At 41.5% G+C, this 20,923-nt stretch overlaps 1 protein-coding gene across 8 annotated transcripts in view; it reads right to left on the bottom strand.

The window, feature by feature from the left end:
* Positions 1-20,923, bottom strand: part of Cdkal1 (CDK5 regulatory subunit associated protein 1 like 1) — a 551,843-nt gene that overhangs the window by 303,052 nt on the left and 227,868 nt on the right. For all 8 annotated transcript variants that reach the window (XM_048799852.1, XM_015494064.2, XM_015494065.2 and 5 more), the window contains one exon: positions 2,174-2,277. In XM_048799852.1, the coding sequence (XP_048655809.1) occupies positions 2,174-2,277 (104 nt within the window). The remainder of the gene's footprint in view (positions 1-2,173; positions 2,278-20,923) is intronic.

The following is a 20,923-nucleotide window of genomic DNA, read 5'->3' as shown; positions in this document are numbered from 1 at the left end:
GGAGGGAGGGAGGGAGGGAGGGAGGATAATGCTAGCAACTCGGTATCTTTAAAATGTGAGCTCATAGACTGATGTTTCCTACAGTGGTAAGGGATAAGCCCATCCTTATCATGAACTTGCGCTTCCCAAATTTAGAAAATGAAGGGTAACTGTCATACTACCTAGTTTATATACAGAGAAGTTTTCATTCAACATATTTTAGAAGTAACAGAGAAAGCTGTCATTTTATGATCATCACTAATCTCATTCTTAGGGTATTTCAATAGGCTCATGTGTAGTACAACACACAACTGCTAACCTCTGGCAAGTTCTTTGAATCACTCGCCTTAACTGGCCCAACTCATTTGAACTCGAAAACCTTAACTCATAACTGACATCTCCTGAAGAAACACAGTATACCTCTGTTGCCCAGAGGACAGTGCTAAAGAAACAGAGGGTTACACTGGATGTCTTTAGAAGAATTCTCCAACTGGGTCAAAGCAATTATGTTTCCTTTTTTCGCCCCCATCATATATATAAAACATAACTGTGTCCACAAAAAGTCAGGAAGCCATCATATCAAATGTTAGCTTCAGTTACAAGTAAGGATAGATACCAGGAAATGAAGAAAATAGTTTCTCTCCCTAGACCACCATTGTACAGGTTATATTTTTCTTTGTGTGTGTGTTCTAACAAAACTTTACTTGTGAACACTGAATTTGAATCATGATTTTCACAACTCATGGTGTGTTTTTTTCTGGAATTTTTTCCTTTTTTCCCCTTTTTAGTGGTATGTTACAGTTCTACATAGTGGTGGGATTTGTTGTTCCGTATTCTTACATATATACAATATAACAATTTGGCCAATCAGGTTTATCAATTGAATTTTCAAGTACAATAAAGTAGAAAGTTTCTAAAAACTATATGTGGTTGCACTTGAAAACACACAATGTTGAAAAAGTACTAATTTGTATGCCTTCTAATTTGCAGTAGTTAGTAGATAAATCACCTATGTTTAATATCCTCATAAACTGACAGATATATGGAATAATAAGCAGTAGATAAGAACATTGGCAAAAACACCAGATGCACAAATTAGGTTTCTAGGTGAATTCTTGCCCCTTCTGAAAAAATCCTTCAAGTCTTCATGTTGCAGAGAAGACACTCATCCCGGCCTTCCTCTGACTGGCAATGAGACTCACTGTGTCTCCTGTTTCTATTCAAAATAAGCTCAGTATGAACACTCAAGGTAAGAATAAGGATATAAAATCAGAAAAAAAAAATGTAGGGAGGAGTCAATAAATCAACGAAGGGTCTATTTCTCTCTACTAAAAGAAACATTCAAATTAGTGTTGATAAAAGCTTTGGCTAGACTAGACTTTATAGAAAAGGGGTTGGAACGCACAATTTCTGAGATACAGGGTATGAGGTACTGAAAGCAGCCCTCCAAGCCACTTGCTTAAAGGAAAAGCACATTGCCAATAACTATTACCCCACAAGATTATGACAATAGATTAGCTGATGTAGGATGACAAAACACACCACTGTTCCACACACACACATTATAAACAAGGACAGAAGAGGAAGTTCATGTCTAAGCAGTTATGTGTCAATACCACAGTTACTCATGTTAAAGATAAGTCTCCCTCCACGCTCAGAGATACCAGCCAATCACACTTGCCAGCAAGGGACAACTCAAGATCACTCTGTCCCTCAGATCTGCCCGTCAGGACCGTTCTTCCCTGAACCAACAGTCCCACAGAGAAGAACAGTGGCCTCCTCTATCCCTGGATGGGCAACCTCTGTTTTCCTTCAGAGACTCCTGGACACCCTACTAGCTTCTGTTTTCTAAATTGTCAAGAAAATCACCAAAAAAAAAAAAAAAAAAAAAAGGGAAATCCGAGTATTCCTCTCAGATCTCAGAGGCTGAAGGATTTAACTTTTTTTTTTTCTTTTCCATGGAGACTAGAGATGGGGTGTAAAGGCTCTTTTTACCGTGAAGTAAAAAGAAAACAGTAAAGCAGAAAAATATAAGATTTAACCTAAGTGGTTAAATCTAATAACATCTATTAGTTAAGCCGCAGTATTTGTCAACTTCAGAAAGCTGAAGCAGCAGGTATCTAAAGTGAATAATACTTAAAATACTGTTTCAAATAAGAAGACCAATGTCACGCACAATTCTAGAAACACTTACCTTGAAAAGACTGTTTGGCTCTATCTACTAGTTCATCAATGGGATAACTGGCCAAATTTCCTCTGGCGTGTTTAGTTTTGCAGTAGGTACATGCATTGAGACACCTGTTCAAATGATAGCAACAGATAAGACTCAAAGTTTTAAAAACAATGTGTACATAACATGAAGAGGGACAAACTAGTCCTACTTTAATAACATTCACTTACTTTATAGGACAGACATAAACAATGAATATCTGAATGTCTCGAGTTTATTTTATTCCCACCAGGTGAAGCAAGTTGCAATTTGTCTTAGTTTAATGGTTGTTACAGACCCTAGTATTATCTTAAAATACAAATATCCATGAGAAACAAAGTTCATTAAAATATTACAATTATAAGTCAAAAGAAATTCAACACACTTTTTTGTAAGCCCCTGATATTTCTTCAGAACAAATCAGTAGAATATTTTAGTATTTCTTATACATACTTTTTTATTAGACATTGTTATTAGGTGTCCACAAAATATATAATATATATTATACATATATTAATATATTATATGCATTGGTATATTATAAACATATTAGGTGTCCAATAAAGCAAGAAATTCAAGAAAGTTTAGAGGTAAAAAGACTGGGTTATGAGAGTCTTAGCCTAATCAGTGCACTAATCCTCTGATAGGGATTAACTGGGTGGTAACTACTGGCAGGTGGGTGTGGTTGGAGGAGACAGACAGGTCACCTGGAGTGTGCCTTTGAGGTTTATAACTTGTCCCTGGTGCAGGCAGCTCTCTCTCTGCTTCCTGATTGTCATGTGCTGACCAATTTGCCTCCTCCACACCCTACCGCCAAGATGTGCTGGCTTGTCCTGGGTCCAGAGGAATGGAGTGGACCATCTATGGATTGGACCTCTGAAACCATGAGCCAAATAAAATTTCCCTCCTCTAAAGCTGTTCTTGTTGAGTCTTTTGTTCACAGTGGCAAAAACAGTGACAAAGATAGAAATGATAAAGCAAATTCATGTAGCTTTTAAGTAATGAGATATATACATAAGTACGTATATATAAAATACACATACATTTGTTATATAGATTATGCAATTTATGTGTATTTACATAATATTATATATATATATGAATAGGCAACATAGCATTCTCTAAAGAAAATATGCCATTAGAAAATTTTCATTCCTTGAAATAAAAACAAAGTATTAAAACACATTCAGTGATCATTCTCTGGAATTATATTAGTCAAAGTAAAGAAGTGGAGGGCTTGGGGCAGCCCCGTGGTACAGTGCTTGCCCAGCACACGCGAGTCCCTGGGTTTCGTCCCCAGCACCGCACCAACACACATTCACCCCCCAACACACACAATGAAATAGAATGATAATATTACTTTTAGAAATTTAAAAATAGGCATTTCCCAGGAGTTTTTAGACATGATTTAAAAGATTGTCTTTCTGTTGACAATGTTGATTCTACATTTATAACTCTAAAAGTAAACTTCTTATTTCAAAATAAACAGGGACAACATAAAAAAATTGTCCTATGTCAAAAAGATGAAGCTCAACAACACTGAACAAAAAGGAACATCTTTTTGATGATTCAATTTTCATAATGAGCAATAAGGTTTTTTAAAGACCATCATTATACACGCTTTGAGTTTACTATCAAGAAAAACTGGAGTTTTAATAATTGAACCTGAACAACATGTGGTTTTACGGATACATAACCATAAAATACATAGGAATCCCTGTCCTCAGAAATAGACAAGGCCTAATCTCTGGAAACCTTTGCATGGACCTTGTAAGGAAGGTGACACTTACACTTCAAAACATGTCTTCCTGTTGAACCTCCACCCCACCTTACATTCCCAGCACCCCCTCCCTCCTCAGCAGTTCACATTTAGTAAACATAAACAGTGGCCATCTGGCAGGAGGATCTAACCCTAACTGCCGCAGGTCTTCTCCATCTCATCTCTGGCCTTTCCCTGGTCTGGAAGACACTGCCGCCTCTGTGGTCATTTCTCTTTAGCCCCTGTCCCAGACACTGTTGGAGACACTGACATACAGACACTACCTCCTGCAGCCCCTCCAGAGGCCACTGCTACCATCTCACAGTCAAGAGCCCACTCAAGGCCACCCAACAGCTGAGCTTCAAATCCAGGCCTGCCACATATTAGATGCCACACAGTTCCTGTAATGAAGCCATGACAGAACCCAGAATAAGTGTATGTCCACTACCCTAGAGCTGGGGGTGTGGCTCAGCAGGAGACCATGTGCTCAGCAAGTGCCAGGCCCTGGGTTCAATCACCAGCACCAAAAAAATTCCAAAACCAACAAGAGCAACAACAAATCCTAGATACATACAAATGCAAAAATTCAAAAGATAAGGCAATTGCCCAGCAGGAGGCAAGATGGCAGACTGCTCACACCCTCCAGGGTATGAGGTTCTGATCCTTCCAGGGTGAAGCTATTTATTTAACACAGGTGTGCCTCTCTCCTAAAGCCAGACCTCTTATCTATTCACCAGCTGAACTGGTCACTTCCACCCTAGCTGATCTCATCCAATGACTATTCCCCATCCTCTTGCTGGATCTGCAGCAAAACATGTCTCCTCATCCAACTTGCCATGTTGTCTGGAGCAGCCCTGAGCTGGCACACAGAAGACCCTCCTCAGTGTCGGAGGTCAGCCGCTCAGTGCAGGGGCACCTCCTGGGCTGTGGCCTCTCCACCTCCCAACACCACCTCAGAACTCCTGATCCCTTTCTTCACGTGTCCCTTTATCAGTGAAGAGCTCCATAAACTAAGTGGACCGTCTTCACAGCAGCTGCTCTTGTTTCTGACTTCTGTTTTTCTTAAAATGTTCTGTCCCATGGGATGCCAGTGGCAGGAAGGGAATGACGGCAGAAGGAAAGCAGGAAGAGAAGGGGAACATGTTTGAACATTTATAACAAAAACTGATAAACGTAAAGCACTTAGAAGAGTCCCTGCCCCTAGTAGGTGGTCTGTAGGTGTTGGCCACTCATTGTCCAATGTGACTGCTCTAAGCAATGCTGTGAGGAGACAATCACACATGGCAATCACACGTGATGTTCCCAACTTTGTGGAACAGATGTGCTGCTGATAGCCTGGCTTAAAAGTCAACTGTGGAAACCAAGTCATATTTTCCTACTGTCTCATTTAATAAAGGTAGAAAGATATTCTCATGGAATCACTCATTAAAATGTACTAAAAAGTTTAAATAAAACAAGCCGATAGTTTAAAACATCACATTCAAAATAACTCAGGAAGTGTAAATATTACAATGAGAATTCAAAATATTCTTCATTAAACTATTTCCCAGGGGTTAAAGTTGTTGACACGGTAGTTTTGGAGTCTCTACTCTTTATCATATAAGAGGAATTCATTCTTATCCGTGATAGTCAAAATCATGTTTTGAATTATTAATATACTTTTATAGTGTTTATTCCGTCATATGAAAGTGAAGGTTTCTAAAGTGGACATTTCTTTAAGCATGTCATAACAGGAAAAGCTCAAGCATTAAATCTGCTAAGTCTTCCTTTTAAAAAGGACAGAGATTTATTATAATGCACAGGAAAAACACACGGTGCCAAATCAGAAAAGAAAGAATGAGCTTTTTGATGCTCAAAAACAATTTTTCAAAAACCAGGATTTGTGTTGACCCATAGTTTCAACATGTCAAGCTTCCCTTAAAAATAAAGAACTTCATAAATGAAACTATCTACTAAGGGTTCCTATTATCAGCAAACAATTAAATAATTGTCTAAGAGTCAAAACACTGAGCCAGTTTCTTCAACTTTCAGAAAACAAAAGATCTTTCAAGGTTGACTGTTGAAAGCCAAAACCAAAACGAGAGGGCTGTTGAGCTACAAGAAGATGCAGAGTCCTAGCAGACGCCCCTGGGACCCCAGGATCAATCCGGCACAAGCCTCCCAACCTTGCTGTGAGGCCACCAGCCAGGAAGTAAGGAGTCCTAGAAGCAGTATAACCCTGAGGTCTTAAAAACACATTTGTGGAAGAATATTTTTAAATTACATATAATAATAAATTCACAAATTATAATGTTCCCAGGGATTTTAAACATGTTATACATCAATTTAATACACAAGTACATAAAGCAAATAAAAACTAAGCTTTTACATATTTAGTTTTTTGTTTTTTAAAGTGCATCTTCAGATATCACAAGTCTGGAATAATTTTTTTAAAACCAGAATTACGCTCTTAAAAAGAAAAGTAACCCTTATTGTTTTTTTTTTGTTGTTTTTGTTTTTGTTTTTTTTAAATGAAGGAGGGTGGCTGATATGACTCAGGCTTCTGTTTCTCCCCTACTGCAGGTCAAGGATGTATCTGAATGTGTAAAAATTACTTGATTTCAAGCATTAATACTTAAAACCGGCATATTCTTTTCACTTTTAATCAACTGACAGAATATAAAGTCTTTCTCAAAGCTTCAAATGTTACAAAACAATAAGTCCTCAGTAAGCTAAATCTTGCAAAAACCATACTGTAATCTGGCCACATTCTCCATACTGAGGCGTCATCCAGCAAAGGAAAAACTGAAACCCAAGACACAAAGAGTTCACACAACCCAGGCTGCACCAGGCTACACCGTTAAATATAGCCTATTGTTGAGTCCTCAACTTGGTTTTAAGTTCTTCCAGGAAAAGTCCAAACTTTTTGACCTTTCAAACAAATACAAGAGACACTCACATCAGCAGAACATGATTAGATCTTCAAGTGATAGTTCATTGAAACCTTTTCACCAAGATCAAAATCCTGAACAAAGGAGGACAGTACACTTGGTGAGCCAGCAGAATACAGCTCCAAGCCCTCAACTCCTCAGGGACTGTTGCCAGGAACCCCTCCCTGTCAGGCTCAGGCTTCTCTCCCCACGCCACAGTCTTATCTTCATAACTGAATTTTATCTTTAATTGTGCCATTTCTGGAGTTTTTTTTCCTGCACTAGAATATTTGTAATATACTCTGGTTTGTCCTTAGATCCTCTTTTACTAGAATATCTATGCGAAATAAAACTTCATTTGCATTGGAATTTCTCTTTGTTTCTTCCTACTTGGTATATTTTTTGCTTTGAAAAGTGCCCTTGTATTTTGAACTCCCCTGGTTTCTCTTTCACTTTGCCTAAAAGAATTATTCTGATTATCAGGACCCAGCAGTGCTTATAAAATTCAGCACCAACTTTAAAATCACTTTGGGAGGAAGGGAGGTCAATAGTAGTAAAAGACAGTTTCTGAATATTCGCCAGACTGTCAATTACGCGTCAATTACACATTTTATGTTAACTGTTTCATTGATCATTGCAACAATCTTGATAAAAATATTCTTATTCCCGTCTTCTGTATAGGAAACTGAGGCTCTAAAAGACTAAGAAACTTGCAGACAGTTATACAGAGTCAAAGAGCCTCATCAATCTTAGCTGAACCTCCTTCAGCACCAATTGTACTCTGTGCTTATCTAGTCACAATGACTCACGGTGTGTAATACATGGAGTGTGTGCTTATCTTAACATTATAAAACTACAGTTTACTTAAGGAACAGGTATATTATTTTTACCAGTTTTAATATCTGCTATAGCATTTATCAAAATACCTTATATACTATTAAAACGACAATAAACACTTGAAGCTGTTGGTGAATTCATAATGGACCACATCAACTTCCGAACCAATACTCTGATGCACAGCCAGGAAGCATTAAGGGAAAAGGTGAGCAGTGAGCCACAAGGAGACAGGGACAGGGAGTCAGGAGGATAGAAGGCGCGGGGCAGTGATATGGATCTTGCCAGGCAAAAAGATCAACACTCCGTCATAGAGGCCAGGACAGGAAGCTGGGAACAGGAAACTGAAGTGTGAAGACTAGACTATGAGACCAAAAACCCTACCCAGAAATACACTATGATCTGTCTAGCACGCCGAGACAGAGAAATGGAAGGGCCTGGGGGTCCCCCAAAGAGCACCCATTTCAGTCTTGACCATTTCCGTCAGTTTCCAGAACTTGGGACACCAAGTAACACATTTAAAATGCACACACAGGACATCAAATAGGATATGAACTCTCTGTTTTGCCAAGTGAGGACATTCTTTTTCAGAAGTTAGATGACCTCATACTACACCACTCCTATTTTATAAGAAATAGCCTAGCATCGAGTTAGGAGGAAGGTCATGATGAAAGCCCCGACACACAGCTTCATGAGAAACCCAATCCGCTGTCCCCACATGTCTCACCTCACCACAGTCCAGCAAAAACCACCAAGGTCCCCAGAACCGACTGCTATGGTGACTCTGAACAATTACGTGTTTGTGTTACATTTCTAAGGAAATCTCTGGACCAAAGATATACAGGAAAAAATGAGCAAAACAGTGGCTACCTGTAACTGAAAGGCTAGTCTGAATCAGCTGATATTCTATTGGTAGAGACGTAGAGTAAAGGCATTAACAGGTAGTAGTGACAACACCAGCAACTTTAAATTGTTCTGTTGGTAGTCAATCCTTGACTGGAGCTCCACTACCCCTAACACGAAGACCCATTTTCTGGATGTGTTTACAAGAACAGCAACATAAAAGATGGAACTGTCAACCCTTCCAAATTTTAACCTCTTCCACCTACACTGTTAATTTTCTAAAACAATAGCAACAGTCAAAGAATTAAGGCTAAGATATTATCTGTCCCTTCCAAAGTCAGCAGTAGAGACAGCTGCAGTTGCCAAATATGATTTGCTGATAAAGTTGGTCCTTGGAGCTGGAGAGCCCACAGAAAGCTGCAGATCTCAATTAGTTTAGGAATGTCCAACCTGGAAATCAAGGAATTTTCACAGCAAGAACATTATCTCCTACCACAGCCAGAGATTTCATTTACACAGTGGGCATATAAATCATGTATAAACATATGATTTATCCTTTAAAAATGATTCTTTCATGTCAGACATGTTCCTAATATCCTGGAGTCACACTGGAGTCATACCCTGAGAACCTGACCTTGCAAACATTGTAAATTTAAAATGCAGTCAATGCACTTACCTATGGAGCACCGTGGCTCAGCAGCACAGCGCAGTTCAGAGGGTCAGTGGTCTCCTGTTTAGGGTGCGGGCCTACCTGGGAGCTGTGGCTCACTGAGCTGGCCAGCCTCCCCAGACCGGATTCTACCACATACTGCTAGCTCAGGGAAAGATCAAAATTCAAAGTAACAGTTCTTACTGAATGTATCACTTTCACACGGTCCTAAAGTCAAAGCATCCTAAAGGAACTGTCTGTACACTGTGCAGTTAAAAAACTCAGTGGCACAGCATGCACTCTGCATGCCCAAGGCCCTGGTTCAATCCCTAACACACACAAAATATACACAGACCACCAGGTAGAAGTCTGCACACATGTAAATCACCCACAAAAGTGCACCTGCACTCACTCTTCTTTCCACCTCCACCGCAGCTATCCCTGAGGCCTAAGAATTTCTTGGCTTTTAGGCTTGGTTTTACTCTTTTTAGGTACAGATTCCTGGCCCACTCACCAGATATAGTGAATCAGGGTCTGCAAGAATATATACAAGTCACATATTTGCATTATTATTATATGTTTGAGTCATTATATGCTTGAATTTTTGTGATACTACTAGAAATTAAGATTTATTTCCTGTGAATTAATAGTTGACGCTCATCTGCTATTAAACCAAAACTACATTTCCAAATATTGCAACAGTCAACACGTGGGAAATAACCCGTAGCAAAGACCAACCTAGGGGTCAACCCAAAGATCGAGGAGGCCATAAGTAACTATACCAACCAAAAGGCCTGAATAACGGATCTTAAAATAATGGCCTAAAAGCACGGGCTATCAGCGAGGAGAGCTATTGTCTCTGCTTCCTCAGTGGCTCTGGAGACTGACGTCTGCCAAGGTGAAATCTCACAGGAAACACTGGCTGGAGCTAATTCTATAGCATGTAACAGGTGCCCTATTTTGGCGCCTGGGATAAAAGGTATTGTTCTAACACTGGTCAAAACATCCTGAGAAAAGGGGGCTAAAACTAAACTTATATTTCAAGAGTGTTGGAACTATAAAGCTAAATTCAGATAAATTCCTAACTGTGTGGGAAAATGACTGAAATTGTTTTGGTCGAATAATGGTGTAATTACATCAGGAAGACCAATGGAGACTTCAGTGGGAAAGCACTACCTAAGCACTTACACAACTGCCCTCCACTTTTACTTCAACAAGTACTCCAAATTTGAGGTACACTTTCTGCAAGCACTATAATAACGCAAGCAGAATTCAAATCCCTGTCTCCACCTTTTGAGACTACCACCAAAAGCAGGGCCAAGACAAATGCCATTTACCAGAGACACCCGTGAGGGAGAGAGCAGGCCCTCTGCTGAGCGGCCCCCTGGCCGTCAGGCTGATTCCCAAAGGTCACTGACGGGAGAGTTTCTCCCACAGGCCTCTGCTGCCCAGTGGTCCAATGTGTCTTCTCCCTGGGACGCCACACCCTATTTCCTTGACTGACTGCAAGGATCTGTTAACTCTGTAATAGCTCTCTCATTATTAGCATGAGGGAAGAGGTCAAAACTACCCCATTAAATGCACAATTCTGTCCTTTACAAAGAACCATGGATTCTCAGAAAGAGCAACAGAAGGCTTGCCTAAGATGTCTGAGGTCCTGGGTTCCATCCCAACACCCAGCCAACAACAACAACAAAAAATTCAAAATGAACACTGATGGCAACACCTTTGAGACGACCAAGATGTCTAGGGAGGGGAATTTCCTTACCAGGAACTGGTGGCTCCTGTGCAGTTTAATCTAGAGAAGCCATCCTGGCAAAGTGACTCACCAGAAAGCCCTGGCTTCCCCAGATCACTTTCTTTCCAACTGCAACGCCGTCCTGTGTGATAGGCGATACTGGATTAAGCAGTTTCCTTATATGATTACCTCACTGCCTCACTGAGCTGCCTTTTTTTGTTTTTTAATGGAGTTGTATTTACTCTGTGGTATTGGAAATCGAACCCAGAGCCTCATCCATGCTAGGCAAGTATGTACCACTGAGCTACACCCCTAGCCCCCATGTTTTTTTTTAATGATAGCACTTTATACTATGTACATGTGTATTTTTGATAATATGATTAAAACTCGGTATATCAAACAGACTTTGTACTGCAGCAATTTGATTTACCTAAAGGCTTTTCTTTCACCACTCTTTTTTTTTTTTTTTTTTTTTAAATAGGGTCTCACTCTATTGCCCAGGCTGCTGGCCTGGAACTTGGAATCCTCCTGCCTCTGCTTCCCGAATACCTGGAATTACCCCCATTGCTAATTCTTGAAGGCATCTTCAACTTCAAAACAGTTACTCCACCAACTCACTAACAAAATCTGCAGCCATTCCGTAAGTGCTACACTCTGGCTGCTCTCTCCATATGCATGGAGGGGGGTGTCTGGAGGCCTGAGGGAGAGACCCGCTGGCATGTTTCCATCTGAAAAGGGCAAGAGAGGAGACAGGGCATCATCTGTGGGGCGCACGGCCGTCTGTTCCATTTTCCTGCTGAGTGAGTGTTTTCCATGTACACCAGGCTTTGCGGGCCGCCCCCTCCAAAGCCATGACAGTAGAGGGGACAAAGGGAGACAGAGGGCCTGGATGAGAGAGGGGACTGGCTTTCTCCATCTTGCTTATCCTCTCTTAGTTCTGGGTGCTGGGGAGGGAACCAAGGCCTTGCATACTAGAAGCAGGTGCCTGCCATGAGCTACACTCACATCTCTCCAGTCCGCATTTCCAACACCAGTTTCCACCTTCAAAAGGTGGGAAAAATCTAACATCACCTTCAAAAGGTGAAAAAGAATCTAACATCAGAACTCTTAACCAATGAGCTATGCCTTAAATTTCATGATCCTGCCAACCGTTATTACAGCTGCTTCACCGAAAAGAACTTCGAGTGGAGAAAAAAATGAAGAATGACTCAAGGTGCAGCCTGCTTCTTCTCGTCTAGAGTCACACAAGCTGAGGCTGACAGCACAGCCTTCTTGGCCTTTCTAACCCCAAACCACTAAGGCTCCAGTGGGGTTCAAACCAAAGTCAACAGAACAGAAAGCCTAACGGGGAAGTCAAGCTTAGGTCTGTGACAGCAGACGCTGGCCAAGTCAGAGATTCACAGGAGCCGAGACTGGAACGAAGAGACAGCCAGCCCCCTCTGCACAACTGTCCCTTCCCAAGCACCTGCAGGAACGCATGCCCCACCTAGCAAGGCAGGCCAAACTGAGAAGCAGCCCAGATGCTACAGCGGAGGCTGAGGTGGGGCCAGGGACTCTTCACAAGGACCAGGAGTACCAATGGAGCCCGCTCGCTCTTCGAGAAACCTCCAGGATCAGACAGGATGGCCGGCAGGGGCTCTGGTATGCTAACTGCCAATGGAACTGATCACAGCAAATCCACTGTAGTCCATCACCTGGGTTTAAGGGGAGCTCCCCCAAATCACATGCACAATGTCTAAGTCAGTACTTCTTGTTTACTTTTTGCAGTGTTAGGGTAGAACCTAGGGCTTCTCACAGCAAGACAGGTACTCTACCCCTGAGCTGCACCCCAGTCTTGGTTTTTAAACTGGGAAGACAGATCAAAGCACAGATTGTAGCACTTTAGGAGTTCAGAGGTGACATTCAAAACTTTGCCGTGCCCTGCTGTGCGACAAGCCTGTGGGCCCTGCTGGTCAGCCTTGCATTCATTCCAAGTGGAGCTGCAGTTCCCAAAAGGGTGGTCACCTGGGGTGTGGCACAGAGGGTAAGGAAAGAAAATACACTCTGGGTTCTCCCACCACACTAAGAAATGGTGACATTAACCTCCTGCCAGTACAGGTACTCAACATGCCTGGAGTATGAAAGAAGGACCAACGTGTGTTGCTTTGTATCATCCTCCCTAACTTTTTATTTTTGTGGTGCTGAGGATGGCACCCGGGGCTCATGGATACTACCTACGCAGGTGCTCTATCACTGAGCCACACCTCCAGTCACATTATCTTCCTCTTAAAAATGGGAATTCTTAGATAGGCACACGGTGCACATCTATAATCCCAGTGATACAGGAGGCTAAGGCAGGAGAACCCCAACTTTGAGGTCAGCCTCTGCAACATAGTGAGGCCCTAGGCAACTTAATGAGACCCTGTGTTTAAAGAAAAAAAAAAAAAAAAGCTGGGATGTAGTTCATTGGCAGAATGTCCCGGGACTCAATCCCCAGTTCCAAAGGGGTGGGGAGCATGCATTCATCTTGCACTTGGCTCACCATTATGAAGAGAGACACATTTGTCCTTCTTCACCATTATGAACAGACATACATGTCATCCTTCACCATCAGCTGCAAGAACATGAAGAGAGATATCAGATCAGGGAGGATGGACTGTGTATCACCCAGAGATCCTGATCTTGGCACCAGATGAGACTCTGGGTGTCCCTGTTTGGGGAGGCAGGAAAGGGTAAGTCTTAGTTAAGAACACATACAGGAGGAACAGTGTATGTGGTCATCTGGGAATTAAAGGTGTACTGCGTGTTGTTAAGATAATACCTTAGCAGAAAACTGAGTACTGGTTTTCTCCAGGACTAGACAGCTTGAGAGAAACGAACCTGGCACCAGTTCTGGCATAGAGCATGCTTTTCCTCTTCCGATAAGTGGCGAGTTCATGAACTCAGACCCATGCCAATCAACATGCGACATTATCATGGAAACTGGAATCAGCTAAGAAATGCTGGACAGGATTCCTATCAATAAAATCACAGTGAGAAAACAGTGCTTTAGTCTCAAAACAGAGTCCCTTCCTTTCAGAGACGGTGACAAGTCTGCACTCAGGATGAGTTGATCCTCAGACTATACCCAGGAGAGCCATCACCACAGAAACCACAGAAGAATGCAGTCAAGGCGCTGGGTTAGGTGCAGCTTTTAATCTCAAGTTACACCTGTCACTGCATCCCATTATCATCAGGTCATCTATGACCTGCAATTGAAAGATGGGAACTAAATAAGCAACATATTCACTAAATCCACTGAGACCCTCAAAGAGCCAACTAAATGGTGCTTGCCACAATAATCTCACATGCTTCTTAACCTAAACAGTTCTCTTTGCATTTGCAATCTATGTGCCAACTTTGAGAAATGCCAAGTATTGGGTCATATGAGATTTACAAGATGAACAGAGCATCCTTGTCCTCAAACTAGAAACGCCATGACCCCAAAACTCTATAAAATATATTCTGCAGGGAACAGGTTAGCTTTCCTGAATTCTGGGGTTTGCTAAGACTTAAGAATCATAAGAAAAAAAAAAACAATCAGAGAAAGAACCCCAAACTGAAGTTATTCTAACTCAACCTTCTGGTTTTATAAATAAGAAATGAAAACCAAGTGATTCAGCTAACTGATTTAGTAAAAAAAGCCCAGGTTTCCTGAAATGCAGTTTGATATTCCACACTAACCTATCTTCCACAGCAAAGATAAGGTTGAGGTGTGCCCCAGTCCCACCCACAACAGTGTAGGAAGAGAGGAAGGGGGCGGGGGGAACATTCACAATGTTGCTGGAAAAATAGCTTCTTTATTGTGATCTTACTATTTCAGGTGTCCTCTGCCACTTTCTATTAGTTTGTATTAGTTTTTAAATTCAGTTCCAAAATGCATGATTCTAAATTTAATTTATTAAAATAAAATCTTCTTACAAATTCACCGTCTCTGAAAACAAAGCATCATAAATGGAATATTGAATAGAATCTAAGATTACTGTTCTCAACTTAATATAATATCTGTAAAGTGCTTCAGAGACCTGGGAACAAAAGATGGCATTGTACTTTTCTCTGTAACTAGGTCACCTTTATTTGGAGAAAGTGAAAACGTAGTCACACGTCTACTATTAATTTGTTGATAATCATTAATTCTATGGGTCTCAGAAATGAAATGTGTTAATGCCAATCTATTCCATACTCTCAGTACAAGACCTCAGATAAAACATTTGATGTTATATTTTACTTCCTTAGTTCAGTCTTTTGTAGACTGTAAACATAGTAGTGTTTAAGACTCCTGTTCACAGTATTCTACCTAAGTCGAGGGTTCACCTACATAGCCTTGTTCACTCACCAGTATGACTAAAGCTGCAGGGCAATGCCTTGTGTCTCACCTATTCAGGGACAGTTGGTGAAATGAGGAAAGGAGGGGAGGGCCTAAGGTAACTCGCACCCATAACACTCACTGCATGAAGTATGCAGTAATCCAAATGAACCACTAAGGACTGTTCTAGAAGAGCGGATTCCTTTCAGGCTTTGCTGGAGTGTAATGACAGACTCTCAAGAACAGTGGACAAAATAAAATGTGGCAGATGGCGAGAAAGCAAAGGGTAAGCTGCTGTGGCAAACAGCCGCGCAGCTCCTCGAAGAGCCAACAGTCAAACTCCCAGATGTCCCAGGATTCCACTCCTGGTCAAGTGGAGGCAGGGACTTGGAGATTTGCACAGCATGGTTCACACGCAGTAGCCAAGCTGTGGGAGCAACCCTAGTGCCGCCCAGGGGAGGTGTGCATCAGCACATTGTGGTGCACATATACAAGTAACAGCACCTGGCTTTAAAAAGTAGAAGTTGACACACAGCATATCCTGGGTGAATGTTGAGGACGTCTGTGAAGTGGGAAAGCCACTCACCAAGAGACAAACACTAAATGATTTCACTTTCGAGGTACCAAGAGCAGTTGATTTCAGAGATGGGAAGCAGAATGGTATGTAAGAGACCAAGTTTCAAGAGACTAAGTTTCAGGTTGAGAAAATGAAAAGGTTCTGGAGATGGATGGTGGTGACAGTTACACAACAAGAACACAGTTAATGCTTCTGAGCCAGACATGTGAAAACAGTAAACACGATCAACCTTATATAATGCATATTTTGCCACAATTAAAAAAAAAAAAAAAACAGTAAAGACTGGTTACTGACTCGCACCATAAAAACTTCTAAAGAAAATTCTATAAATACTTCAAGAGTTCACTGATCACCTAACGATCAATGAACCCCATATTATAAATGCCTGCTAAATTTCAACACAATATGATGAAAGAGGAAATGTAGTCTTTTTTATAGAATTAGCTCTGTTATTCCTATAATGACTGCCAACTAAATCCCATGTATAAATATAATAAAAGTTCATTGAAACAGCAGAAATTGTTCTTCCTAGTTCAAGGTTGTTTTTCCCACACTGAAAGACAGCAAGAGCAACTCCACATTTGCTGTGTTTCGTCACTGCTTTTAGACAGAACAAGAGGTCTGCTGCCTACACACCACTTCTCAGCATCAACACCCATCTTCTTATGCAACTTTAAGTTCTATTGGCAAGCTGACCACATTTTTTCCCAACCACAAACAAAACTTCTTTTGATACTCTAAGTGAAGGTTCAAGGAAATGTTTTCAATAAAAAGGCTATTTAAAAAAATAATGTGGAAGGGCATCTACAGTCTTTGGAAAATGTAACTTGGTGAAACTTGAGTTCTAGATGTAAGCCATGCAAAACTTGGTAGCTCCTCATGGGAAAAATCGCCTATCCTTATGTCTTCAATTAGGAACTTCACAAATGATAAAAGAACTCAAAGTCCAAAATGCTTTAAAAGAGGAGGGGGGATTATTGAGTATTCCATGCAATTTCATAATTTCATGAACTTTTTCAAAAAATAGTTTAAAAACTACTTTGAATTTGCCCTTGATAATAAAAGTGTTTAGCTTTCATGGATCATTTCTTAGAGGTGTAGAAAACTGGCTTCTATTGAAAATGTGAAGCTTAAAACAGCTTAAACCCTAGCAAATACTTTTAATATCTCATAAAGAAGTTTTGTTGCTAAAAACCCATCTGTAGCACTAGCTTGTCACAAAGATGAACCACAAAAGTTGCAGGGACAGCACACTTAGGGTCTGCTAAAAGTACTCTACCTGTGTGAATTAACCTATGAAGTCCTGAGTTTTCAATTCCACAAGCAGTTCAATGAAACTGACTCAGCTGTATTAAAACAGCTGGGAAATCAAAATGTAGGGATTATATAATTTATAACCATTAATGATATTAATGACATCACCAATGTTCATGAATATTATCCCTCACCACTTGCATATTCTCTCAAAAGAATAGAACCATAAAAACAAATATTTCAAACTTACCATCAGTGATATATTTGTTGCTCAATTCCATAAATGGGAAAGGGGACATGATGGATTGTTAATCCTGAAATCCAGCCCAAGAGGCAGGTACTAATATCATTTCCTGTTTCACAGAGATGAAATTAAGGCATGGAGAACAAAAATAATTGGACAAATATCAAACACATCAGACACCTGGTTAAGCAGGAAAGCCCAGATGGTCAGACTGCAGTGTCCGAACTCTCAACCTCGGCACACACCAGCCATGGAACCCACTGGGGGAAATGGACGATTCTGATAACACTGAACAAGCTCTGTAATTATGACACACTGTAAAATAGTTCAGCTGACTTTTTGATCATAGTTTTGGGGATCTATTGTTTGTTTTGTAACTGTGAGGCACTGTACTAGAAGAGTATCATTCACAGGATTAGACAGTATTAAAATCTAGATTTTTTTTGGTATTGTCCAAAATCAAGGAGAAGGTAAGTCATAAAGATGAAGGGCTACTTCTTTAAAATCTTCTCCTAATTTTGCAATCGATACACAATATAAAAATAAAGCCAAGGAATCCGGTACTTCAGACAGCAAAGGAATAAACAAACTTTTCAGAAAATGAAAAAGGCAGGTGACTAATGAGAACTTTTATGAACGCAGGGTCAACATTTTCAACATCTTAGCCTCAAGACGTTGAGGTATAGGTAAATTGTCCAAAATAAGAGGTGGAGGAAGGACAGAGCTGACGATAAGTCTGACTCACAGGCATCTCCCAGCAAAACAAAAACCACCAGACATTTATCTCTTAAAAACAAAAGACAATGAGTCTGGCACCAGCCTAAGAAGCAAGAAATACCATGTGCGAGTCAGACACTGGTGTGTCATTTAAAAATAAGAAGGGGAGAAAGGCACATGATGAGAGAGCACTTCTGAATCTGACCTTCTGTGAAGTACACAACTCCATTTATAACCTCCCAAAATATTTCAAAACATCTGAAAATAGCAAGTTTCACAAGACAAGCTAGAAAGAAAAGAGACTGACCCTATGTAAGTCAGAGGATACAATATATTGTAGTAAGAAATTGCTTATGTTTAGGGATTTAGAAAAAACCACTGGTCACCCTGGCTATATTATTTTGAGTGGGTTCTCCTCCCTGTATGGAAGGGAACTCTAAAAGGCCAAACATCTCTCCCCAAGTCTCCCTGGCTGAGAACTGTCTCAGAAAAACCTTTCCTCAAACCCCAGCTCCTATCTCAAAGTAGACTGAGGGTGGACACATAGATTTAAACATGGATTCTGCTTCAAGATGACAACATGAAATAACTACACGTACCAAGACCACATTTTATGGAATCAAATTCAGTACTTCTCTATGCATAGAGACAAAGAAGCTCATGTCTCTAAAATGTAATCTCCTTAAAATGTCCCAATTAAAAAAAAAAAAAATAGATGGGCTGGGGAGAGAGCTCAGTTGGTAGAGTGCTTGCCTAGCATGTACAAGGCCCTGGGTTCAATCCCCAGCACCACCAAAAAAAAAGGATGGAGAAAAGACCTAAGTCCAACAACAAACAAAAAGCAAAATTCAGTCGGGGGGGGGGGGGGCGTATCTATAGAGCATGCCCATATTTGGAATTTGGCAATATTTTATTAAGTCAGAACTAATAATCAGAGAGGCTTTATATCAGTAAATTGGAGCCATTTAAGATTCATTAATTACATTCGTATTGTCAGCAACAGTTTTAAAGTATTTACAGTAAATACAGCCTGTCACTAAGGGATATGCTTTCATGTCACACACAGTGCCAAGAGGAATCAGGCAGTGCTTTAAGAGTTCACAAGAGCTGCTTTAAAAGCACAGGGTGTGACACAATATTATTACTTACAACTAAAGTGCCAAACAAAGTAAGACCCAACCAAAGTTTCTAAACACTCTTTCCTCTGTATGTACTTGTCCTAGACCAGCAGAGATCTCTCACAAACCCACACATCCCCATTTTGGGTAGGTTCTCTGTGTAGCTTCTCACCTGCACCCCTTACTGGGAAACCTGCAGGCTCAACAGAACTCAGTCTGAGAACTCGGGCTTACTGAACCAGGTTTCAGGTGATCTTGTCAATTAAATCATGCTCAACACACAATCACTGAACATATGAAGGGTATTTGCAGAATTCAGAAGCGATTAAACAATGACTTTAAGAGTATGATCCGGGAGAGGAGAATGGAAAGGAACAGAAGGCAGGAGGAGAACTGGGAGAGGGGCTCCGCAGAAGCCAAGTGAAGGGGGGATGGCAGGAAAGTAACCGCGTTTCCAGACCCTCCCAAGACGAGCTCTGGTACTTGCTCTCTGCAGCCAGCTCCCGAGACACACTGGCAAGAAACAGCAGAGATACACACACTAACCTATCTCCACTCACTACCCCACTCAAACCCTCTCCTAGAAGGAGCGCATACCTCGCTGCTCTTCTATTAATTATCACAAACATGCCACTGCAGTAGCCTTTTAAAACAGAAGGGACAGACGGAGTCCCTCTCCATGGCGCTAATACAAATACGGCATTCTTGCGTCTGCCGAGCGGCTTCCGCAATCCCACCTGCTGGAATTCATGCCCCTGTAGTCCCTGCTCCTCGGTGTGGCAGACACTTAACTTCTAGCCAACAGCCCTTGGGAAAGGTGACGCAAGGCCACTTGGACAATACATGCTGTAGCCCTACAGCTTCCGGGTGTGAGGGAGCTAGCCTTTTCTGGCTCTGGAGATGTCACTGTCACAGTGTAAACTGCCACTCTGTTCAGGCAACACTGCAAGGGGCCGAGGGAGGCCTCTGGCTGACAAGGAGATCCAAAAACCAATAAGGACACACCCAACCAAGATGGAAACTTGGAGAAGCCTCTTTCCCTGGCCAAGACTTCAGAGGAAACCTCAGCTCTCAGACACCGTGCCTGCAGCCTGGCAAAAAACCCAACCCTGTGCACAGACTCCCAACTTGCAGGTGTGGGGAAGCGTGTTTGAAAGAGCTGTGTTGGGGGAATATCGCATACACTGGCAAAAACTATGACAGGGCTTCTAGACCTGTCACATCTTCTACTTGTATGATCACCTGAGGGTCAGGACACAGTCACATACTTAGCCTCGCTGCAGTCCTGACTACCTAAGGCAGGGGAAAGAGGAGCTGTGGCTCTGCTGGCCCCTCCCACACTGACCCACTGGAAGGTACACACACTAGTGATCCTGCAACTTTCAGCCATCACCATGGCCAGCCACAAAAATGACCTGAAGCACCATTTGCTAAACTGTAAGTTGTGGTAGACATTTCAATGTTAAAACAGATTAGAAAATACCAGAGTGCACCCTTGTAAACACTCGCTGTATCAACTCAGTTCAATTCTATAACAACTGACTCAGCTGGCAACCCATCATCAGCTGGAAAGATCCAAGAGGTGGGAAAGGACACATGCACTCGTAGCCATATGTAAGAAAACATGACAGGACCACAGCAAGAGCCACCAAAGGAAGGAAGAGCCCTAAGTAGATCCAGGGGGCCACCATGAAGGGGATTTCAGACAGGCCTCCCTCGAGTAAGAAGGCAGCATGTTACAGACAGTCCAGGGCCGTGGCCAGGAGTGA

The sequence above is a fragment of the Marmota marmota genome, unplaced genomic scaffold, assembly GCF_001458135.2.
Source record: "Marmota marmota marmota unplaced genomic scaffold, marMar, whole genome shotgun sequence".
Classification (NCBI taxonomy): Eukaryota; Metazoa; Chordata; class Mammalia; order Rodentia; family Sciuridae; genus Marmota; species Marmota marmota.
Note: the sequence above shows the minus strand (reverse complement) of the source record. Positions and strands in the feature narration are given on the sequence as shown.